The 24,990-nt window shown below is 42.9% G+C and overlaps 1 protein-coding gene and 2 long non-coding RNA genes across 11 annotated transcripts in view; 2 read left to right on the top strand and 1 right to left on the bottom strand.

Moving 5' to 3' along the window:
• Positions 1–1,233: 1,233 nt before the first annotated feature.
• On the top strand, positions 1,234–18,248 carry LOC122465783. The gene is made up of 5 exons (XR_006290834.1): positions 1,234–1,296; positions 4,177–4,315; positions 11,248–11,404; positions 12,985–13,036; positions 18,145–18,248. It is a non-coding gene; the product is annotated as an uncharacterized LOC122465783 (long non-coding RNA).
• On the bottom strand, positions 17,488–19,884 carry LOC122465784. The gene is made up of 2 exons (XR_006290835.1): positions 19,517–19,884; positions 17,488–19,343 (listed from the first exon to the last, which is right to left on the bottom strand). It is a non-coding gene; the product is annotated as an uncharacterized LOC122465784 (long non-coding RNA).
• The window catches only part of CCDC112 (coiled-coil domain containing 112), a 26,682-nt gene continuing 21,462 nt past the window's right edge, over positions 19,771–24,990 (top strand). For 4 of the 9 annotated variants that reach the window (XR_005225695.2, XM_037901562.2, XM_037901564.2 and 1 more), the window contains exons 1-2: positions 20,067–20,241; positions 24,652–24,773. Coding sequence is in view for 5 of the 9 variants with exons in the window: in XM_037901562.2 (XP_037757490.1) it covers positions 20,206–20,241; positions 24,652–24,773 (158 nt within the window). In the remaining 4 variants the exon portion in view is untranslated. Of the gene's footprint in view, positions 19,815–19,859; positions 20,242–24,651; positions 24,774–24,990 lie in introns of those variants that run through there. The other 5 variants (XM_037901566.2, XM_043546358.1, XM_043546357.1 and 2 more) reach the window with 4 other exon arrangements.

The raw sequence follows: 24,990 nt of genomic DNA, 5'->3' as shown, positions 1-24,990 counted from the left end.
TAGTTGATTTAAAGGACAGGTTACAAACCATAGCTAATAGTTCCGCAATTTCACATTTGAGTTCTTTCAGAACTCTTGGGTGAATGCCATCTGGTCCCGGTGACTTGTTACTGTTAAGTTTATCAATTAATTCCAAAACCTCCTCTAATGACACCTCAATCTGTGACAATTCCTCAGATTTGTCACGTACAAAAGACGGCTCAGGTTTGGGAATCTCCCTAACATCCTCAGCCATGAAGACTGAAGCAAAGAATTCATTTAGTTTCTCTGTGATGACTATATCATCTTTAAGTGCTCCTTTTGTATCTCGATTGTCCAGGGGCCCCACTGGTTGTTTAGCAGGCTTCCTGCTTCTGATGTTCTTAAAAAACATTTTGTTATTACCTTTTGAGTTTTTGGCTTGCTGTTCTTCAAACTCCTTTTTGGCTTTTCTTATTACATTTTTACATTTAATTTGGCAGTGTTTATTCTCCTTTCTATTTACCTCACTAGGATTTGACTTCCACTTTTTAAAAGATGCCTTTTTATCTGTCACTGCTTCTTTTATATGGTGGTTAAGCCACGGTGGCTCTTTTTTAGTTCTTTTACTGTGTTTTTTAATTTGGGGTATTCATTTAAGTTGAGCCTCTATTATGGTGACTTTGAAAAGTGTCCATGCAGCTTGCAGGGATTTCACTCTAGTCGCTGTACCTTTTAATTTCTGTTTAAGTGAGTGAAATATATTTGAAGAGTCACATGATCTGTCATTTAAGGGCCAAACTTCCAAGCTGCTGAGTTGGTGTTCCCCAAAGCCTGCTGAGTATTGACCCCTCCCCAGAGAACTCTGTGTGTGTAATTTAGATGAGTTCAGCAAAAGCTGATAGAGATGTGTAGGATCCAGTGATTGTCATAAAAACCAGGCAGCACACAGAAGAAAGGAACAATTAGACCTGCTGTATGTTGCACGGGCTGTTAATAACACAAGCAGTGCCTACTTTTTCTATCCGTACCCCCTACACTGGTTGCAGGAAGAAGCAGGTGGTGTAGGAGCTACGGGTGGCTAGAAAATAAGAATTCTGTTTTGTGAAATGTTTTGAGTTTTCAAAATGTTTTTGTTCTGCATCAGAACAAAACCAAGACCTTTTGAAAAATTTTGAGAGAGAGAGAGGTGGTGGGGTGGTAGTCTCTCTTTATATATATCTTGGACCTAAGAAACCATTCTATCGATTTTTTTTTTTGACCAGTTCTAATAGGAGCTGCTATTCCAGCTCAACCACACTGAAAGAACCCCCATTGGAGTGATCGTCCCAGGTCCAGGTATGCACACTTTACGAGTACTTTGTGTTAGCTGTGTTGTGGAAAGCAGGCACAGCACAGACCAGGATCTCACCCATTTAGTACAATTTTACTTCACCTTTATTGGGAAGACTACCCTCAATTATGCAAACATTTTTTTCTGTCCCTTGGGTGGTTGCTTAAGGTGGATTTACTGTAGTGAGAAATATAGCCTGGTTTGATATCACTACAGAACACCTTCTGACCATACCCTAAGTGTTACCAGTCTGCTACAACATCAGCTAGGCAAGTGGAATGGCTGTGGAAAAGCTTGATGTTTGTGTATTTTGTTTGGCAATAATTCTTCTGTATTAATTCTCAGGAGCTGCACTGAGGAGACACAGACAATAAGCGTAGATTCCTTTGCTGCTGATTTCCCCTAATTGCCAATCATGACCCCAGCAGATGGCTTTGTTTTTCTTCAGAAGCACCTCTGGGATATTTATAAAGATCTCAGTCATTCTTTCAGGGGATAGTAAAACTCAGGTTGAAATAAGATAAAATACCTTTCTTGAATTTTTATTCATTTTCCACATCTTCAAAATATAGCTGAAAGCTACCCTCTGTAAAAATACAGATTAAAAGAATTAAACTATCCCCTACAACAGGTCTTGTAAGGTACAGCAACAGACCAGATGGATAAGAACAAGGGGGTGGGCAGACAGTAATTTACTTGGATTTTAGTAAGGTACATTACTACAGAGGAAGCTCATAGGGACATAACCTTATTGTATAACATCCAGGTAAGAAAATAAAGGGATGATAGATAAGCTTATTATCAATGGTATTAAATCAGAATGGACAGATGTACCCAAGAGGGGTCCGTTAAGGATCTGTACTGGGACGGGTGTTATACATTAATAAATTGGGGCACAACCTTGCAAATATTTATTGCATGTGCATAACTTTACTCATGTTAGTAATGGGGATCACTCAAGTGAGTAAAGCTACCTGTGTGTGTAAGTGGTTACACCAAGGGCTGGATCCTGCAGACTATAAATTTGACAAGGATTAAATTTGTAGATATAAAGCCTAGTAGCATAGGGGGAAAAAGATGGCTCTAGTTTGAAAATTTGCCAGACTAATTTGAGAGAGGATATTTGGGGCTTGCTATTTGGGGACACACAGTTCCACACAGTTTTGCTCATGTAGTAATGTGTAAATGGAGCTGGTGGGGAGGAAACAGGGTGCACAGGAATAACCTGGTTGTTGGAAGTCTAAATTATATGCATTGTGTTCACAAAGAGGATGGATTGAGACTAGGATGGAAAGGAGTTCCCCAAACCCTGAGCTGTAGGTGAGCTGTGCTCTTCCTGGGGATGTCCAGCCATCAGGCTGCTTCCCATCATATAGTAGATCAACTTCAGGACTGTTCATTTTTGCACCAGCTGCTTATATCCCTAAGTCAACACTTTGGCAGTCAGTGCATAGGGATGCTCCAGACAAGCTTGCTTTTCCCCAGCCACATCCTCTGCATCATCAGCCAGGGAAAAAGGAACTCATAGGAGCCACTATGGCAGCTCTGTGCCACCTGAGGATCCCCCAACATAGGGTAAATCCTCCAGGGCCTGTTCAAGTAGCTTTAAGGCATGATACAAAGCAGCCTTACTGTACAGGAAGCTCTGACTTCAGGTCTTTAATGTAAAGATGTGTAAGATAATGGGACAGATCCACCACCACACTCTGTTCCTTTTATGCCAGCTGAGTGATGCAAAAAGAGTGGAAACCACCCATAACCTCCCAGCTGGGGACTCTCCATGAATAGGAGATCCTCAGTGGGTTCAGAACCATCATAGTCTATAAGCACCTACATGGAAAAAAAATATTCAATAATGGGCTGTTCAATCTAGCAGAGAAATATATAACACAATTCAATGGTTGGAAGGTGAAGTTAAAGAAATTTATACTGGAAATAATGCAAACATTTTTAACCAATGGTAGATTCTCCATCACTGATCATTTTAAAATCAAGACTGGATGTTTTCCAAAAGATCTGCTCTAAGAATTATTCTGGGGAGTTCTGTGGCCCGACGAGATAATCACAATAGTCCCTTCTGGACTTGGAATCCATGATTCTAAAGCCTGCAAGGGGCTCTAAACTAAACTTGGGCTGAATCAGGATGCTCTAAGCATAAAGAACAATACAGAGCATAGGTAGAAATGAAGGATCCAATCATACAACCATTTGAGATGTCCCCAGGACCTACCAAATGGCTGTTTGACTTGATAAACTTTTTATAAATTCTCTATGTATTGGTGCTGCAGAAACAAAACAAACTATCTTACAATGCAAAAGGTAAAGTTCAAAGAAGGGCAACACAAATGATAAATGGTCTTGAGACTCTGACTTACAAGGAGAGACTGAAGGATCTATATTTGCTCCTCCTAGGAAAACTATATTTAATGGGAGTGGACATAACTCTTCTTAACTAACTGAAAGGAGATGGTATAGAAGAGGGGAGAGCATTATTCGTAGTGGAATGGATTGATAAAACGAGTCAAGTTGGGGGGGCGGGAAATAATTTGGCTTGGATATTAGGAAAAGCTTTCTGTTGAGAAGATAAGGCAGAGTAGAACAGTGTTTAATGGTGAGGACGTTGCAGCACAATCACTAAAGGGTTCAGAGGAAAATGTTGATAAGTTGATAGCGTAGGTTCTTTTCAGCTTGAATTAGATGATCTGAAAGATGTTTTCCAAATTCCAATTCTATCATCTTCAAATCTAGGATACATTACCAAATGAAATACTGCAGTCCTCTGCTATCAGTTTAATACCTTTTTTAACATAGGCTTTGATAATGCAAGTTGTCAGTCTGAATGGTGTTTTGTTTCAGTATTCGTTATTGTCGTTTTATTTCTACAGCATCGAGAAGGGTCTAGGTGCTCTACAGCCATGTGCTTTTGGAAAGGAAAGAAGGCCTAGAAGTCTAGCAGCTGGTTCAGTAGTATGTGGATACCAAGAGCTGAAGTGAACATATCAGATAACTATTTTGGGATGGAAGGTAGGATTGGTGCAAAGTTAGTTTTAATTTGTCTTTGTACTTCTCATGCCCCCAGGACTGCTCGGGGAGTAGTTTAGCCCTGGATGTAACTTGGAACAGCCTGAAGGTAACTCCAAATTATGACATCTCGTGCTGGATCCCAAGGGCAGAGCATTGAAACTATACCTCTTTTCACCACTGGCATGTCCTCACCACACCTATTATTCTAGGGAAAATGACAGTGAGTGGGATAGTGCCAGCATGAGACAGTCCTCAGTTATCCATGTAGAAGAACATTAAAGCCCCTTTGTGCTGCCAAAACAGCACAAAGAGGGTCATAGCGTGAGCCTGGACCAAATCTGCAGGACCTGGTTCTTCTCTCACACAAGTGCAAAATAAAATCACTCCTGATTGGAAATTGATATAAGTGAGAGAAGAATCAGATCCATAATACCTGCCACTAGAATCATCCATAGTATTAATGGTGTGAGGACTATTGTGTTTAGTATGAATGGGAAATGTGAAAAACTGACACCTGTACACGCCATCAAGCAGTGTCACGGACATCACCACAGACCTATTTAGCAGCTGGCTCTGTGAGTATATTGCTTTACCCAGCATTTAAACTGCTAGCCTTCTGGTTGCAGTCTTTAGATTCCAGTCCACACTTGTATTCAGCTCACTACAAATAATTACTTTTATCCGCTGCGTTTCTGCTGACCTATTATCCTTGTGATTCCCTATTAACTGTCTCACCTGATTAACAGGTCCTAAAGCTGTACGGTATAGTGCTCAACACATTTTGGCTAAAGCTATCAGTGAGCTATGCAACAGATGGCATGGTTGCTCATACCCCCTCTCCACTCATCTTCCAAGATATGTTTCATAGCCAGATAGCGTCTCCTCTTACTTATGCCAGTGTAATCACTGGAGTTATTCCTGATTTACACCAGTGTAAGTGAGAGGAGAATCAGGCTTACAGTCCCTCATCTTTCCCGACTATTTGATCAACTTTGCAGAATACCTAGTGGCTGACCAAATAATTCAGTCGGCTACAACATCCTGTCAGTGCTGTGACAGGGGCAAATGAGCATACTTCACAGTCGCTGCCATGTTCTACAATGGCTTTTCAGTCACAACAAGTTTCTGCAGGTTATATAACTAACTGCTGTTGTTTCACAGAGGGTTTATGATACATGCTAGTTAAAACGGAGAGACTACTGTCCACAGACTGCATGTTTGTCTGGGGCAATGTATCTTCTGCATAATGTGTTTCAGACATGTGGCTGACAAGTAGTACAAAGATATTAATCAGATAACACAATGTCACTAAAGTGAGAGGGAAACTGCCAACGATATTCAAAATGATTTGGTGTATTTATATTTCAATCCACATAATTAAATAAAGTTGAGGCTCTTATTTTAAGGAGAACAACATAAATATGTAACAGTAATGATGCTTAGTAATTACACAACATTTTCCATCCATAGCTTTCACAGTACTTCACAAAGAAAGGTATTTTCCCTATGGTAAAGATGGGGAGGTGTGCACACAAAGATTGCGATTTGTGCCAGGTCACACAGCAATTCAGTAGCAGAGTTGGAGACAGAATCCAAATCTTGTGATTCCCAGTCATATTTCCTGTTCACTGTATCATGCTGCCTCTGCTCTATTCTAGCTACCTACAGTTCCTTATGTATTGGATATCATATTATGCATGTCAAGGAAATATGCTCCTCCAATGTAGGCTGAGGTATTTGGTACATCTTGATGCTCTCTTCATTTCCAGTGAAAACATCAGCTTGACGCACAACTCTTTTTGGCGACATTTGGGGGTTAGTCAAAAGTGCTTTGTTGACCTATGTTCATTTTCTGCTTTGAAAGGGACACATCTCTGACATAAGGAAAAAATAGTGAGAACATAGTCTTGTTATTGGAGTTGATTTGGCTCAAGAATACTCATTGAATGTGGCATTAGTCCACCCAAACAATTCAGAAAATAGACCCTCCAGGACTATACATTGGCAAAGGTTCACTAAGGACAACAGAGTGACACAGATTTACACCCAGGGAGGATCTGGCCCACTATTTTTCATCCCTGTCTATGCTGGAGAAAATTGGTGTTTCCAGTTCCGATTCAGATACCTGAAATGCTTGTCTGACACTTACAGTATGTCTACACTGCGATCAGAGATGTGATTGCATCTCTGGTAGGCATATCAGGGCTAGCTTTAATCTAGCTAGTGTGGCTATAAATAGCAGTGAAGACATGGTGGCACAGACCTCAGACTAAGCTAGCAATGCAAGTATGTACCTAGGATTGTGGGTGGGCTTGTAGAGCCTGCACTGCTACACACATTCATTGCTATTTTTAGCAGCTCTAGCTAGATTAAAGCTAGCATGGGTATGCCTGCCTGAGCTGCAATCGCACCTCTGATGGCAGTATAGACATACCTGTTAGGATATAGATATTCAGGCCAGTCTGTAAAGGCCTATACTCTAAGAATTTAGGTGTATTCTTATCACTTAGCTAGTTATAGAGGTATAAAAGAAAGAATCAAAATCACTGTCTGCCAGTGTAAGGACCTTCTCTTACTGTGACAGTCTGAGGCCCTGTTCTTAGGCTAAGATCTTTGGCTAAGCAGCAGAGGCAGCCAGAAGCTGGGAAACGAATGGTCACATCCTCACATTCCAAACTAGTCACATTGAAATAAGGTGCTAGTGGGCTGTTAGGAATACAATCCTGTCCTGATAATGCCTATCACCTCCAGAGAAAAGAACAGGAGTACTTGTGGCACCTTAGAGACTAACAAATTTATTAGAGCATAAGCTTTCATGGGCTACAGCCCACTTCATCAGATGCATAGAATGGAACATACAGTAAGAAGAAATATATATACATACAGATAAGTTGGAAGTTGCCATACAAACTGTAAGAGGCTAATTAATTAAGATGAGCTATTATCAGCAGGAGAAAAAAACTTTTGTAGTGAAAATCAAGATGGCTCATTTAGACACTTGACAAGAAGGTGTGAGGATACTTAACTTTGGGGAAATAGATTCAATATATGTAATGACCCAGCCACTCCCAGTCTCTATTCAAACCCAAGTTAATGTTATCTAGCTTGCATATTAATTCAAGCTCAGCAGTTTCTCGCTGGAGTCTGTTTTTGAAGCTTTTCTGTTGCAAAATTGCAACCCTTAAATCTTTTACTGAGTGGCCAGAGAGGTTGAAGTGTTCTCTTACCGTCTTTTACATTTACAGCCCTGATCATTAGTAATTGCTGTTGCCATTTAAAGCTCAGTCTTGGACCAGGATTTGGATAGTATGAATATTTCTTTACAATTGCTAAAGGCAGACTTTTAATTTATAGTTTCTTCTTTTGAGTTGCAAAGATTTGTCTCTGTGAAGAATATTTTAAATGAAATTCACATGATTTGGGTCTTTTAGACATCTTCAGAAATGCATGCACAAAAACGGTTTGCTCACAATTTGCTGGTGTGGTTGCTGTGATGGTTTGCAGTCACTAACTGTGCACACCACTGATCAGTGAGTTGCCTAAGTGGTTATTTGCATGCAGATTTACTGTGATTGTAATGCAAATTATGGACACAGCAAATATGAAAAATTGGCTCCTTAGTTCCAGTCTCTACTAATGTAATCACTTTGTTATGCTCATTATGATGCATTCTAGGAAATAGAAAAGTAAAAGCATGTGATTAAAAACTTAAGACCTTATTCTGCCCCAATGAAGTCAATGACAAAACTCCCACTGACTGTACTGGGGGTAGGATCAGGTACTAAATCAGTGACAGAACCAGATGAATCTTTCTTTGCAGTCTGTGATATAACATTCCTAAACAGCCACATTTTCTTTGCTCTTCTTGTTAAGGTCAGCTGTTGCCTGTAAGCCATTTTCTTCACAAACTTGGGAGTAATTCTTTCTGCAGGGCACACTTCTCGAATAAATCTTCATGATGTTGCTGAGGAATTATTTTATCTATCTCTGGCTTCTTGTTTATTATGTTTAGAGTATTGCTCATGGTGATTTGAGGTGGTGTGGTATCTTGCCCTTTAAATAAAAGAAGGAAGAAAGGATTCCAGGCAGCCAAAACCTTTCAATTGAGAAGGCATCTCTCCTGTTAGGGTGCTTTAAAAGGAAGTCTTCTAAAGAGAAGGCACAAAGTGCACCGAGTTTGACTACTTTAGTCAGGAATGAAGACACACCGTTTTTAGAGAATCATCGGAGCTGATAGGAGTCATGGTGAAGAAGAGCTGAAGGAAACAGCTGCTGAGGAAGGTTTGAAGGTCCAACAGGACTGAGGGTCTCAGACGTGTGCCAGTTTTAACTACCTGCAGCAGCTCAGATTGCTGAGTGAAAGAGTGTATGCAAATGTGTGTGAGGGAGAGCCTCTGCTTTATTGCTTTGTTGAGACTTGGCTAAACCTAAAGCTTTCTGTAGTTTTGCTTTAGCAGTGCTTTATCCTTGGTTGCCATGCTGTTGTTAGCTCTAACATGAATCACTGCTGTTATGCAGCTCTCCTTGTGCATTGGACTTTGAAGCATTGCATTGCTTTTGGCACATTGAAAACAATTTGTTTACAACTCGGAGATTTAATTTATGCTAGTTACAAAGTACTTCTCGTGTTTTACTGTATATGTAATACTCCATTGTTTTTCTCCTTCAGATATATTTGTAATAACTTTCTTGTTCTTTTTCTGGAGGAAGAGGAGTGAGGGGAGAGAGAAGAGTTAGAATAGTCCTGGGATTGCTTGCAAGTGAGGAGATGTAAGGAAATCTTAGAGAATAGAAAAGGGCAAAAAAGGAGTAGGGGGGAAAACGGAAGAATCAGGATGAACTAATGAAAGGCCTAATTCTGGTGTCAGTTACATGGCTGTAAATCAGGAGCGAATGAGGCACTTCAATTCAGGATTCCTTTATTCATTTGAGATCCTAGAAAGAATTTATTTATTCTGTATTTCACTTTACTTTTGATCTTCCACTTCACTTTTACTGTGGAAATCCAACTTTCACTTCGGGTAAGCATAAAAAGCAGTTTTTTTCCTGATAGAAAGACACTTCCTTTTGTGTTTTAAAAATAAATAATTTTAAAAAATGAGAACAGACAGGGTGACAAAGGTCTGAAAATGGTGGCCTAATTTAGTGGATAGTCCTGAGGATAGTAGATGGTAGTTTTATCTTATCTACCATCTAATTTCTCCAGGAATACTTGCTGAAACTAGGCCACTGTCTCCAGGCCCCTAGTAATTTTCTCTGTTCTTTTAATACTTGGGCTCTTTGCAGAAGGTCTTTGAAGCAAAACTGTACAAAAATGTTTCAGACAAAAAGCCAACCCTGTGAAGTTCACCATTACACAAGCAGCTGAACACATTCCCTTTTTAGTAGGAGGAACCATTGCACTATCTTGGCTTTATGTGAACATTTTCTGGAGCCAGTGGGATGGGGTGTGTTGATCTGGAGAAAGTCAAGGGATGTGTGCAGTATAATTACTGAGTAGTCTAGAGCTAATTGGAGTGTGAGATTGTTTAGAGACTGGCAGGACAGGGCATACTTTGGGTTCTGACACTGAGATGAAGGTGCAGTGCAGGAAAGGCCTCCTTTGTATCTCTAGTTGTAGGGAGGTAGTCTGGCCTGCCTGAACTAATTGGAACATGAGAATGAGCAGACTAAGGCTCAGTCTCACAAGGGACTGAGTAACCATTGTAAAGTGCTGAGCATCCTCAGTTCCCCTGGATTTCAATCTTGTTGTGTTGCAGGATCTGTACCGTACATATACGCAGGACATGAAACAAATCGGTCTGTGATGGATAACACTGTTATCAGGGGTGACAGGTTTGTATAATTTTTGCTGGTGGCCAGAACGGGTCCAAGTCCCCCCCAGCCCCCATGTAAGCCAATATATATTTTTAAAAATAGAGGGCCCTGGGGTGGGGCTGAGGGGCTTGGGATGTGAGAGGGATTTGGGCAGAGGGTTGGGGTGCAGGGATGAGGGCTGCAGGCTGCCATCATGTGTGCGCCTCCTCCCCTGCTGCTGCCGCCCCTCACTGTAGCCTCACTGGGGTGGGGGATGGGGCTGCCCCTTGCCCAGCATAGAGCAGGAGCAGTGACTGTGGTCATGGGGCCCCCTGTGCTGGTGGAGGGTCCTGCCGGAAAAGGGAAGGGTCCGTCCGTTTGAGGCGGAAGGGCAGGGTCAGGGTCCTCCTGCCCTGGCACTATGGTTTGGAGGTGCTAGGACCCTGCGGTGGCAGTTGATGCCAGGAGCTGGCAGAGCGGAGTGGCAGGGCAGCCGCCCGCTGCCCAGAGTGCAGGCAGGGACGCTCAGGGGAGGCGCACGGGGGCGGCAGGCAGGGCCAGGAGAGAGACCCGGCCCCAAACATTGGTGGAGCCGGGCCACAGGCCCTGAATATTGCTGGAGCACTGGCACCACGGGCCCATATAATTCTCTGCCCCGACTATTATCCAGGCCTTAGGGCTATATGTATTGCATGATCTAGCTGTTTTAGGGCAGGATCTACAGCCTTTATTAGTACAAACAGTAATTTTGGATTGGCTCCAGTGTGGAAGTGTAGTGTGTTAATACAGCATGTGAGACAGACCAACAAGTTTTAGGAATCCTGTATAAAAAACACAATTTTTATTAGTAGACTAATGCCCTTTGTTATAGTGTCTGCTGATGGACATTTGAGGGGTCTATTCCGGACAAAACAAGCAAACAATTAGTAATCAGTGTGACATTTCACTTCTCTCTCTTTCAACTATCATTTTGGAAGTATGTCAAGGTCCTTCATCATTTACAATCAACTAGCTATTTCTGTTACCATCAAAGCAGCTCATGTTGATTTTTCTCTGGCATTATGCCTTGCAGCAATGTTCCAGTTCTTAGTTTGCTCTTTTATTACAGAAAAGCACTTGCAACTTTTTCCCCATAGATTCCAGAAGACCCCACAAAACCATTGCTTTGATTCCTATATGATTTCTATGAAGAAGTACTAGGAAAATGGAGTTTCCTTTGAAATACCATAGGAACCAGTTCAAAGACTTCTGGGGTACACTGGAATGGTTGCATGTCGTACCAAATTACCAAGGGTTAGTTGCACTCTTATATTCAGACTCTTGTCCATTTTACGTATTTATAACGCATCTGGTGGTGCTGGGGCATGGTTGTGGTGAGGTGGGAGGGAGAAGAAAGGGAAGGAGGTTAGGGACAAGGTTTAGAACCTCTTTGTGTATTGCATATAAAGGAAACTTTAAACTCCCTCCTAGAAAACTTCCATTCAGAAACTTTCTATCCCATTTGGTTTTACATATCAGTATTCTATTATGTATATCAGAGACTGTAACATATGTGCTGTTTGTTTCTATAAAGAAAAATTATCAGGAAATTCAATGCTGCTACAAGTGATTAGGTGTTTTTCAGATGACATCTGGTGGGCAAACCAGAGACAGTTGGAATAGTAACTCCAGGAAATGTAAATCTCTTCTTCTCTTAACTCAGTGTGACACTGACTAGCACTTAAGCCCCATCTACAGTAAAGAACTGCACCATTATCAGTACTAGTTGTAACAGTGCAGTGCATCCACACTAGTGATCCTGATTTAGGTATACTTGGTGCTCAACATCCATGCCTTCCTTTTGCTAGTGTTACAGGGCTTGTGGATTGTTGCCATAATTCCTGGCACAGCTCCTTGGAGCAAATGCTTTTCTATGAATCTATAATGTATATTTGCCCGTTTACATTTTTGTTATCCCAATGGATTCGTTGAATGGGTTTGTCCTGCCCAAGGGGCCATAAGGGTTAGGGGTTATGCCCTGCTCTGACTTCACAATTGTAGATGGTAGAGGGTCACCAGCCTGTCTGGATGCTTAGGCACTCTTCCAGTGAATGCTGTTACCTCTTGGAGGTAAGGAGTTTGACTTCATTCATTAATCATAGATGATTAGGGTTGGAAGAGACCTCAGGAGGTCATCTAGTCCAACCCCCTGCTCAAAGCAGGACCAACACCCACAAAATCATCCCAGACAGGGCTTTGTCAAGCCAGGCCTTAAAAACCTCTAAGGATGGAGAGTCCACCACCTCCCTAGGTAACCCATTCCAGTGCTTCACCACCCTCCTAGTGAAATAGTGTTTCCTAATGTCCAACCTAGAACTCCCGCACTGCAACTTGAGACCATTGCTCCTTGTTCTGTCATCTGCCACCACTGAGAACAGCCTAGCTCCATCCTCTTTGGAACCTCCCTTCATGTAGTTGAAGGCTGCTATCAAATCCCGCATCACTCTTCTCTTCTGCAAACTAAATAAGCCCAGTTCCCCCTCTCTTTTTTTTTTAAAGTAACTTTGTGTCTTTAATTTGGGTTGACTTTTCTGGTCCTTGTTTTGTAGCAATTCTAATGGTTTCACTCTTTCATCCAGAGATAGGAGTGGGTCTGGGCACTAGGTCCCTGAGGAAGGACATCCCTCTCAGCCCCCTTAAGCCAGCCCACAGAGTTCCTTCATCTCCTCCTCTCCTGCCTAATGCACTTGGGCTGCCAGGGGTTGTATCCCTCATTGGGTGCAGTGGGGCAGTAAGTGGATGCTGGGGCAGCATATTGAGATAAATGCATTTTCTTGGGGATATGGTGGATGGGTACATTGCTATGTAATCCCTTTTCTTTGTTCTGGTTTTAGGATATCAGATGCTGCTGAGGCAATCTTGTGACAGCTCTGGCATCCCAACATAGTAAGTATATTGTGGGGTAGCTGCTACCAAATCTTTGATTTTTTTTTCCCTTTTGTGTTTCCAGCTTAATATTTTTTTCAAAATGCACGTGTTGTATTTTTTTATATGCTTGTGACGGGACCCCAGGGTGCAGCCTGGGACTGTGGGACCGCTGTACCCCCTTAACTCTCTCCAGCCTGGGCTGTCTCTCACAATGCCTTACTAGTGATCAGCAACACACCCCTCCAGGTGCTGTTATCACTCAGCACAAAACCATGTGGAACCCCACACCCAGCTAGATTCCATGAATGCTCCCAGAGCCACTCATGAATCACACAGAGAAAGGCACCAGAGCCAAATCCCTCCAGCTCCCATCACTGTACCTCAGGAATATACCCTCTTGCACTGCTCAGGACGAGCTGCGCAAATTAATTAATTGGTTTACCGCTTCATCAATGGAAATACACCAGTCTTGCAAACCTGAGCAGTTTTGCCACACACTTCATACAAACTCACTGGTGAAGATAAACAGTAAAACAAATGTATTGACTACAAAAGATAGATTTTAAGTGATTATAAATGACAGGCAAAAAGTAGAATTAGTTACCAAAATAAAATAAAATAAAAGCACACAGTCTAAATTCTCAACCCAATTAGACTGGGCAACATCTAGATTAAGCAGTTTTTCTCACCCCACTGGACATTACAGTCCTTAGTATACAGGTTTTGTCCATCATGGAGGTGGTTTTTTTAGAGCGCTGGGAGAATTCTCTCCTAGTGCTGTGCCACATGCCCACACAAGCCACTTTAACGTTGCCAGTGTAGACAAGCCCTTTGTTACTGGCAGCATAGGTGTGGCAGGAGAAAGGCCAAGCATGGGGCCCCTGTGTTCTGTTTTATAAACTCAGTCCCAGGTGCTGGGAGAACACAAGTCCAGGCATGTCTCGGGGGGCATTGCTGAGTCTCCCTGCAAGTTTGAGCAATTCCCCTGGTGTGGCCTCATGCAGGTGAGTCATTGAATTGTAGCTCCCTTGCTGGACAATGGCTGTCGATGGGTTGTTTGACACCCCGCCTGGGCATTGGTTACTTTCCTTGCTATTGCCTCTGGGGAGCTCACATCTGGCTGACTCCCCAACTTACAGCATGTTTTAGTGACAATCGTACAACATAATTCTCATAACTGCATATACATTAATGATATACATATACGGACAGAGAAATGACTTTCAGCAGACCATAACCTTTCCCCTGATACCTCACAAGGCAAGCTTTATATGTCAGATCACAATTATATAAAAATGAGGAATATGGGGGTTACATAGAATGTCACAATGTTAATAAAGTATTTTTTCATTGTGTTTTTGTGTCCTCCTTTACTACACTGAGGTTTGTTCTTGAGGATGGGAGGGGCAAAGCTGTGACCAGTTGAGCACCACTTCAGATGCTCACAGGCCCACGTGCAGCCAATAGCTGAGTGGGCTGACAAGTGAGAGCTATTAATGTCAAATCTGTCACTGAAGGGAGGACTAATTGCACAGTTGCAGCTGCAAAGTTTGCACTTCTTGCCCACACAGGCCCTGTAACAGAGGGACCCATTAACTGTGGGATAGAATGGAGTTTGGACTTGCCCAGAGCATGTCCCCCTATATTTATCTTAGGTACTTAAATGGCCTTCATCACCCTAATGTCTGAGCATCTTACAGTCTTGTAATGTATATATCCTCACAAGACCCCTTTGAGGGAGGGAACTATGTGATCCTCATTTTAGAGATGGGAAACTGAGCCACAGAGCGACTATCTGATTTGCCCCAGGAATCTTGGGTTTCCAAAGTCCTAGGCTAGCACCTTATCCACAACCATCCTCCTCTACACTGCTTGTGCACCACTGTAAACATTTTAATATGTGAATAGAAGGTGTGTTACAGGCATTTGAAAGGGGGTCAAAATGACAGGACATTGTAAAGCTAAATCCTGAAGTACTTACATAGTTTTCCATAGGAGTTTGCCTCAGTAAGGACTGAGTAAATGAACCTCAGGATCTGGACCACTCTGCAGAAATTTGAACTACTCTAACTGCCTGCTCAGAGAAGGTCCAAATGACAGTGTTAAAAATGCTGGCAGCTGAGGGAGCCTTGTCTCCTTGTTTGCACTAGCACTTCCCCCATTGCTACTACTTCTGGAGCTACATCAATTCTAGCAATAGTGTGTATGTTTTGTCATAAAAGTGTAAAGTACAAAGCATCATAGAAGAGGATTAAAATTCCTTTTGTCTGTTTTCTAGGCTGAATATTATGCATGTCAGGGCAGAGTGCATATCGTGAGTCACAGAAAACACATCAAACCTGTTTTGATTACTCTGCCTACGTTACAATAGAAATCATGCTAGCAACAACTAAATATGGTTGTTGCTAGCATGGTTTCCATGACTATCTAAACAAGGGCCTTTTCCAGTTACCCACATAATAAAACAATGTTAATATTTGGGCTCCCAGCTAGACAAACCTTTACTTCCTGATAAGAAGTCATTTTAAAACAGGGATTTTGGTACTGGTTTCTGCTACTGGGGCTGTGCTGGGTGGTGTGTCTGGAGCACAGGTTTGTTAAAACTGCTTTTTTAAAAAAAAAAAGTCTCCAGACTAGATCATTACTTTATTTACAAACCTACTTTTTAATTAAAATTCTGTTCAAGTCACACTGGCCAGCACAAATGAATTAGCAGAAGCCATTATTAAACCCCCCGCCCCCCCCCGGACCAGATCCTGATGTCCAGCTGAATTGCACACCACTGATTTGAAGCTGTGGGTGTGCAAATGTGGTGTAAAGCTCACCTTTGGATTCCCCCAGTCCTGTAGCTGCTGTGTGCCCTGCCATATGTGAGAACAGTCTTAGACCTGATTTTCAGAGGTGCTGAGCACCCACATCTCCTGATGTGGAGATACAAATACTCAATGCTTCTGGAAGTCAGGCACAAGGTATCTCAGGCTGGGCATCCACAAATAGAGGCACCCAAAATCAGTATATTTTGGCCTAAATATCCTCTACCTGGCAAATCCTTTCTTCCCCCAAAACTGCCCACTGGTAAAGAATGTAAACTAACTGTAGTAGCATCGTGTGTCATGAATGCAATGTCGTGCACTATACATATAAAGTAAACAGAGGGGTAGCAAATAAGATATTTTCACATTCTCAGCAAGTGCGTATCTTTCCTTTGTTACCACTGAAGGCCAAATCAAGCAATCAGTGGGAGTCTGCCTGAGTAAGATTTAACTAAGAGCTAAATCCTGACAGCCTTACTCTTTTCTATGTTTCAGAGTAGCAGCTGTGTTAGTCTGTATCCGCAAAAAGAAAAAGAATACTTGTGGCACCTTAGAGACTAACAAATTTATTTGAGCATAAGCTTTTGTGAGCTATGCTCAAATAAATTTGTTAGTCTCTAAGGTGCCACAAGTACTCCTTTTCTTTTCTATGTGTTTAGCTGGTTAGTACTGGTTAATTAGAAGCAGTTACTGCAAACAAAATAAATGACACAAATTAGAACTGTATCCCACCTCCAATGACTTATCAACCTTGTGATCGCCATTGGAATTATATCAGTAGTTCTCAACCTGTGCATAGTGACCACCCAAGAGGAGTACCAGCAGATGTCTCAAGGACTATGGAAATGGGTGGAGATGCCAGAAATACCTATGAACCACTACGTTTATCATGGACCTCCAACTAAGTGCAGTGAGAAATAATGCAAAGGATTCTGGGGCATATGGGGAATATATTGTTAATTGTTGTATATGGCTTTGCCATCTGGAAATGAGTGAGAGACCCCCAACAAATTTGCTTGCTAATGCCTGATATGTTGCATAGCTCAAAGCCTGAACTGCTCTCAATTGCTAACTCCACTAAAGGAAATCTCAGAATGGTTGATAAAGCAGCAGTGGATGAAGCAAAGCAAATACAAACAGGTACTACAGGGTACATCTTGTCTCTCTGATATCAGAGTAGTGCAAAAAACAGACAAAGAAAATTAGGAAACACTGTAATGGAAAGAATAAAGATATTTTTCAGACCATTGGAGGTAGCAGTCTGTAAGAACAATCCTCAATTTACATGCATGGCTATTTTCAGGTTTTGAAACATTTCCTATTCCTTGCTAATTTCTATTCAGAAGTTGATATATAAAAATCACCAACACAAAGAAATCAAATGTAATTGCAATCATAAAAAACAAAAAGGAAAAATACAGCAGGAAAATGTTCTTAAAAACACCAATTAGGCAATAAAATGTCTTCAGCATAGGCCATTTAGTTAGCATCTGTGAATGCTTTTGTGTTCTGCAGCTGGGAACAGCACCAGTTCCTGAAATCTCTTTAGCTAGCAAAGCCACAATTTGAACAGATTATTTCCAGTGTGCAGAAAAATTCCGTTGACAGTTATTTAAAAGTTTAACTAGAATAAAGGATGTGAGCAGAAAAATTAGATCATTAGATCACAAAATTTACTGAGTACTTTTAAAAGATTTTCTTCATTTTTGCAGCATAACAAAGGATATGCTCTAGTTTTCCTGGATCAATAAATCAATATGAAAACTTTTAAATCCAGAAATAAATAGAGCTTGAGCTAGTAACAAACATCTCCCAGCTCCTTCGGTCATGAGAGAATATGTATATATCAGCCATTTGTCTCTGGGTCCCCCTCAAAAATCTGCAGGGGCTTACCCTGACTTACCTCAGCCACAAACCTAACATGAAGGGTTGAGGTTATAAGGGAGAAGAAAGTAGTAGCATAACTTGCTGTTCTTACGTTTCAGGGTTTTCTACTTATAGGGACCTCACTGCTGATTACATGGCTTTTGTACTAGTTACAAAGGAGATCTTGTACATGATGGCTGCAACAGTGCAAGTCCAATAAACTACTTGAGAACCAAGTTTTCTAAAGTTTAAGCGGTAAAAAATTGAGGCTTCCTTGTATTTTCCATTGAATTTTGCCTGGTTTCATTCCTGGTTGGAGACATTTATCTCCCCTGGATTCTTTCAGAGACTTTCAGTTAGGGTTTAAGCTGCTAGTGTTACTCTAAAAGTCATCCCAGTGCAGTCACCTGATCTGTCTCCTTTCTGATATTTTTTTCTTGTTTTAAGTTCCAGGACTGTGAGGCATTCAAGGCCCAACCCTAAAAGGGGATGAGAAGAGGTCTCAACACCTTGCAGGATTGGGAAGTCAGTGTCCAGGAGAAGGTTCTGTCCAAGAGAACCTCTTTTAATCATTTGGAGAATCCTCTGTATCACTGCCTTTATTTCGCCATTAAAATCTCCTCCCTCTCAGGCTCGGCCACCTAGCTACTGTCCTCCCATTCAAGAAGTAGTGAAGTTTATCAATAAACTTCTATTCCTCAATGAGCTGGAGAGGATGTTGCTGTACCAGATAATCCTTTATTACACTGTGCTATATTTTCTCAGCTGCTGGAGAAACACACTAAAAAGGTGACCATTCTGGAGAAGTACTGAAATTACACAAGACAGACAGTCGAGTTAAGTCAATGGTAGTCTTCCCACAGATTTCAATGGGCATTGGATCAGGCCTCTAAGGTAGTAATTGTAATGGAGTTGGCAGCAGGAATACAGTGGTTTGACATCCTTGAAGCAATGGCAATTCAAGCAGGATGCCTCAACTAGCCCTACTTGAACCAGCCACTGGTTTGACATTCCAAATAACTGGTATCAGAAATGAAAACATGTATAATGCAATCTCCATAACTGTGTGTTAAACAAGTGCTACAAAATATCCCTCCTTTCTATGATACAACACAATTATATGTGACAGGAGAAATATAGAGCCTGAAGTGTATCGGTGTCCATTACCTACTGGGGTAAGTAGAGTAAGGTAGCATTCAATCAACAACACAACACCAATGCCCTTAGTCAGCAAAGGGCCGTAGTGCTGAATGGCCACGGCCACACTGCATACCTTTATTCCAGGTGTCTAAAAGCTCCACAGGGTTATTACTGCTCTGGTGCAGTCAAGTTAATCGCAGATGACTGTATGGCCATTGCCAGTAGTCTTCAATCAATAGCAGTTGAATTAGAGATGGAAAAATATAACAGGCACTGTAATCTGCAGAGAGATTCATACAAAGATACATTTTTTCCTTCCACATCATGAGCACTAACAGCAGCACCATATTCTGCCTGCAACTCTGACTCAGATGGTTCTAATATTGTATTTCTGTAGGAACATTTCTCTATTGTTAATCACTGCAAAGGCAAAAAAAATGTACAAACAACTAAGCTGTAGCTGAACTCAAAAATAGATTCACTTTTGTTTTTGAAGTGCAGCTGACCTGTGGAAAAAAAAAAGCTGTGTCAACTGGAAAAATAGTATTCTGCATATATTTTTTTCAAAAAACCCAAAATCTTATTGCAAAATCCTTTCTGAACAAACCCCTTGTCTAAAACTAGCTATACAACATTAATTTAAAGGATTACATTTTCCAAATTTGTAAATTTAACATACAACGTTAATGAAGTTTTTTGCCAGTACAAATCTGATCTCTGGTCCTTACTCCTGGGATGCAAGTACCTGGTGGCTAACACCAGATAAATTAGATTACACTCACGCGGAAGCCCTTGCATAAATTCTGCAAGACTAGTGCTAAAAATCCAATCACACCGATTGGGTAAAAGCATCTAAACGTGCGGACAACCAGGTGGTACAATTTGACTCTTCTTAAGCAGTCCCCTAAACAGCCAGGCTGTGCTTCTAACGGCTCAAAACGTGCCACACCTCCGACACCTGTCAACGCTGGCGTCAGGTGAGCACGGCACACGTTTGATGGGAGCCGCAGGCCCCAGGCGCTGGCTATGGCTGCGTAACTGGGGCTCGGGCAGAGAACCAGACGCACCGGGCGCGCAATGGTCAGAAGGGGCCGCAGCCCGGGCTGCGCCACGGCTTCCAGCTGGCGCCACACGTGAGACACAGCCACTTGGCACGTGTCTGCCTCAGGTTGTGGGACGCTACCCGCCGCGCGCTTGGGATGGGCGGAGCTTCGCCTCTCACGCCACCCCCGGTAGGAGCGCGCCGCCCGCGCCCGCCAGAGCAAAGCCCCGCCCTGTGGAGCCCTGCCCCTAGTCCGTGTTCCTGAGACCCCGACGGAGCGCGCGTAACCCCCCTCCCCGAAGAAGGGAGCCGTGCTGGCCTCCGAGATGGCGGCCGTGGCAACGGCGTCCGGGCAGCAGCAGGTAAAGGCCCGGCCGGCAGCGCCGTTCCCGCCGCGCGGCGATGAGAGCGCGCCTCGGGGCAGTGACTTCGCTGCGGCTCATCCTTGTCAAAGGGATTCTGGGCTGTTCCCTCCTTCCCCCGGCCGGGAGAGAGCCCAGGGAGGGAGGCCGGCACCGCTAACGCGGGGAGGCTCCAAACGGGCCCTGTGTCTGCCAGAGAAACGTTGCTGCGGCCCAGACCGTGTCCGGGGCCGCCCCTGGACCCCGCTCGCCCGCCGTAGCTGGGGCGCGTGCAGCCCTGGGGGTGAGGGGCGGCGCTGCGGTCACAGCAGTTACCGGACGTTCTGTGACGTCAGGGAGCGCCTCCTGCCGTCCTGGCCCCTGCCCAGCTCGCGGCCGCCACAGTAACACCCCCTCCCCCCACCGTCCCCGCCCTGCGCCCCGTGGCGGGGGCCCCAGAGCGGCCGGCCAGTGGCGGAAATTGTGAGATGACTCTCCCCCCCCCCCCCCAAAAAAAAAAAAATATCCAGGCTCTCGCAGGTTTTGTGCTGGGAGCGGGGCTGTGCCAGAACCCCTCCCCCCATCAGTGCTGCACCCCAAATCAGTCCGCACCTCTGCGCCTTTCCATTGCGCTTTCCCTCCAAAGTACCTGGCCCAGCTGAGGGCCCAAAGAAGAGCCCTGTGGGGCACTGGGAAGCTTGTCTCTCTCACCAACAGAAATCCACCTCATAAAAGCTATTACCTCACGCACCCTGCCTCCAATATCCTGGGACCCACTTGGCTACAGCAACACTGCATAGCCAGTTCAATCTGCTCTGGAACTTTTTTGCCCTGTTACGTGATTGTCCTGTTGTTCATCACGCTGATATTACATGCCCCAGTGATAGGCTCTTTAGAAGTACCTAGGTCAGTGGTCCCCAAACTTTTCACAGTTGTGCCAGCCGTTACTGTTGTCTGTGCCCCCCCCCCCCCCCCATGAGGCCAGGAGCAAAGCTGTAGCTTGTGGGGAGGGCAGACAGGAGTAAGGGGGCTGCAGCTGGGAGCTGGGTTGGGGCCCAGAAGGGAGCCACAGCCGGGGCTGAGGCTGGGAGCAGAGTCAGGGGCAGGAAGGGGCCAAGGCCGGGGGGGGGGGAGCTGGGCGAGGAGGCTGGGAGCCACAGCTGGGGCTGGTTGGCCTGGCTACCCTGAATGTTCTTTAGTGCCCCCCTAGGGAGAACATAAGAATGGCCATACTTGGTCAGACCAAAGGTCCATCCAATCCAGTATCCTGTCTACTAACAGTGGCCAATATCAGGTGCCCCAGAGGGAGTGATCCTAACAGGTAATGATCAAGTGATCTCTCTCCTGGCATCCATCTCCACCCTCTGACAAACAGAGGCTAGGGACACCTTTCCTTACCCATCCTGGCTAATAGCCATTAATGGACTTAACCTCCATGAATTTATCCAGTTCTCTTTTAAACCCTGTTATAGTCCTAGCCTTCACAACCTCCTCAGGCAAGGAGTTCCACAGGTTGACTGTGCGCTGAGTGAAGAAGAACTTCCTTTTATTTGTTTTAAACCTGCTACCCATTAATTTCATTTGGTGGCCCCTAGTTCTTGTATTATGGGAACAAGTAAATAACTTTTCCTTATTCACTTTCTCCACACCACTCATGATTTTATATACCTCTCTCATACCCCCCCTTAGTCTCCTCTTTTCCAAGCTGAAAATTCCTAGCCTCTTTAATCTCTCCTCTCACGGGACCCATTCCAAACCCCTAATCATTTTAGTTGCCCTTTTCTGAACGTTTTCTAATGCCAGTATATCTTTTTTGAGATGAGGGGACCACATCTGTACACAGTATTCAAGATGTGGGCGTACTATGGATTTATATAAGGGCAATAAGATATTCTCTGTCTTATTCTCTATCCCTTTTTTAATGATTCCTACCATCCTGTTTGCTTTTTGACTGCCGCTGCACCCTGTGTGGACGTCTTCAGAGAGGCGGCCTCCATGCTGATCTAAGTTGTATTTAGTCTTGTAGCAGTGTTAGTCCCAGGATATTAGAAAGACAAGGTGACAATATCTACTATTGGACCAACTTCTGTGTTTGGCCCAATAGAAGATATTACTTCACCCACCTCATCTCTAGAAGTACCTAAAATATTTGATTGAAGGTTAGTTCTTGGTTTCATCTTTCATCTTTTCCGGTACGATGTCCTGTGTTGTTGGCTTCCAACTGATAATCCTAACTCTGTATCTCCACTCCAGCATTTGGATAATATAATGTAACTGAGAGAACTGCAGGATTCCCACAGGTGTCATGTAGGTTTTTAACTCTACAGAGATCAGAATCTCAGTGGTTGCTGAGTGACTGACTGTGGCATGATGAATAAAAGTCAAGCTGGGTTCTTCCAGTGCATGATCACAGTAATAAGAGTACTGCTGACTAAATTATGCTATCTGGGACTCCCATACCATCTCATGGTCTTCCAAACTGATCAAATTTGATATGTACTCACGGAGGCATAATAAACATGGTACTCCATGATGTCATTTTTTATAGTTTCTGAAGAGTGACCTCTTTAAATATATCATGGACATGGCCAAACTACAGTTCAAAGTGGTTAAAAAACAAAGCTGCAGTCTAAGTAGACATAGAAAATGCTTTGTTTAAAAATCCAGTTATGATATAGTTTGCCCTTGTATATGCTGGCTGGCCAAACCCTTTGATTAGAGTGTAAACTTTTTGCTTGAGCATGGGTGCTTTAAATAAACATGGTTAGATAGTGATCTAGGAGCTGAATTTATTTTAACTTTTGTTTGTCTTCAGCTTGTGATGATGCATTAGCATTCCATGCAGAAGTTCATCTCAGCATGTAATGTTTTTGTTGATATTTATTTTTATAGTATCAACAATTCATTAAGCACTTTACAGATCGATATAAGGATAGCATTCCTCCTTCAAGCCACACTCTAAATAGAGAAAATATTGGTGAAGGAAATGGGGGATGAAAGATTGCAAGCAGATCAAAGCCAGTAAGCAGTCTGTTTAGTACACACCTTATTATTTCCATTTTTTTCCAGTTTGTATTTGTCCAATAGAAAAAAATGTGGCAACCCTAATAGACAGAATGTGGGGCATTTCTACTAATGTGATGCTAGTTCAGATGCTCCAATAAATAACTCTTTAGCTGGAGTAGTCAGATTAATTCAACTGTGCAGCAGAGGAGACATTTATTCTCTATATGGCTTAATAAGCTCCCAGCCAAATAGTCAAGTTTTCTTCCAGTTGCAGTGGTCATGGGGGTTCGATTCTCCTCACCCTCCCATTGAGAAGTCATTAACTTCTAAGGATGACTTTTCCTATAGACAACTCCTAATGCTTGTTAATCTGTTACCCTGTGCTGATTTTAGGTAGGCTTAGTCTAAGGGGGGGAAAATGCTTATTCAGTCACTGATCTTGGAATACTACTGAACCTGCCTATGTAAGAGCTAAAGGCCCTTATCTTTACAGCCATTACTCAAATTTAGGTATCACTTTGTCAGGTTGTCTATTAACTTAAATGGGATTACCCACATCAGTGTTTCACAACATTCTTATTTATTAGTATTGCAGTAGCGCTTAGGAGCCCCAGTCATGGGCCAAGACCCTATTGTGCTAGGTACAAACAGAGAACAAAGATAGTCCCCTCCCCAAAGAGTTTACAATCTAAGTATAAAACAAGAGACAACAAGTGAAACAGATGGGTAGGGGGCACCAAGAAACAATGAGACAATGCTGGCCAGCATGATAGACAGTGGTCTTAGCACATCAGCAGCCTAACTGTTGTCAACCTTTTTGTAGGCCGTGAGTGAGGATTGCAAAACTGTACACTAAATTACTAGTAGCTATGATATCAAGAATATCCAGGGTTATAAAAAAAAAAAAAATTTGGATGGGCTGTTAAACCTCATGCGTCAGGATTTAAGCCAAACCCCAATGACTGGAGGGATAAGACCAGGAAGAGACCGGGGGGAGGGTTATTCCACATTTGTGTACTGTGAGATTCTTGCATTTTCCTCTGAAGCATCTGGTATTGGTCACTGTCAAATACTAGATGGACCCTGGGTCTGATCCAGCGTGGCAGTTCCTATTACAGGCAACTACTGTTTAATTGTAGTGATATAACATTGTATTATTGTTCTTTTTAAGAGCATATTACAGATACAATTCCCAATTCACCACTGCATTACACCAGCTTTACACTGGTGTAATTCCACTAAAATCAGTTGAGTTACACAACTGAACAGTTGAGTTCAGTGTAAAACTGAAGTAACACAGTGGTAAATCACGTCCACAGTATGTGTTTGTCTTTTAGCTACTGTGTTACTGATAATGAATAATTGTTTAAAAATACAAGACTAATTTCTCTTAATAAAGAATGCCTTCTTTTGTGTTCTGTACAGAGTGACTGCTCTTTCAGTACTCTAGATTCCGGTCAACACTTTCAGTTTCAGAACTGGATGATTAAAGCTGATCAAGCTAAGAAAGCTGAATTCATAAGAACAGCAGAAAAACTAAAAAATCAGTAAGTTAAAGAATATAACTATAAACACATTCTGCATGGCATTGCTGTGGGTGACAGCTTTTGAGGTGATTTAAGATTAGTACTTGTGACTATCAGCAGGGGTTCCAGAACTCTGAGCTGCTGTGTTAACCCTCTCAGCCTCAGCAAGTGAGAGCTTTGCTGCTGCTAAGCTGTGTGTCAAGTTCTGGACACACCAGCTTGTCTACCTTTCCAGCAA

Source organism: Chelonia mydas, chromosome 5, assembly GCF_015237465.2.
Source record: "Chelonia mydas isolate rCheMyd1 chromosome 5, rCheMyd1.pri.v2, whole genome shotgun sequence".
In the NCBI taxonomy this organism is placed as follows: Eukaryota; Metazoa; Chordata; order Testudines; family Cheloniidae; genus Chelonia; species Chelonia mydas.
The sequence above is the reverse complement of the archived record's forward strand: the minus strand, read 5'-3'. Positions and strand labels throughout refer to the sequence as shown.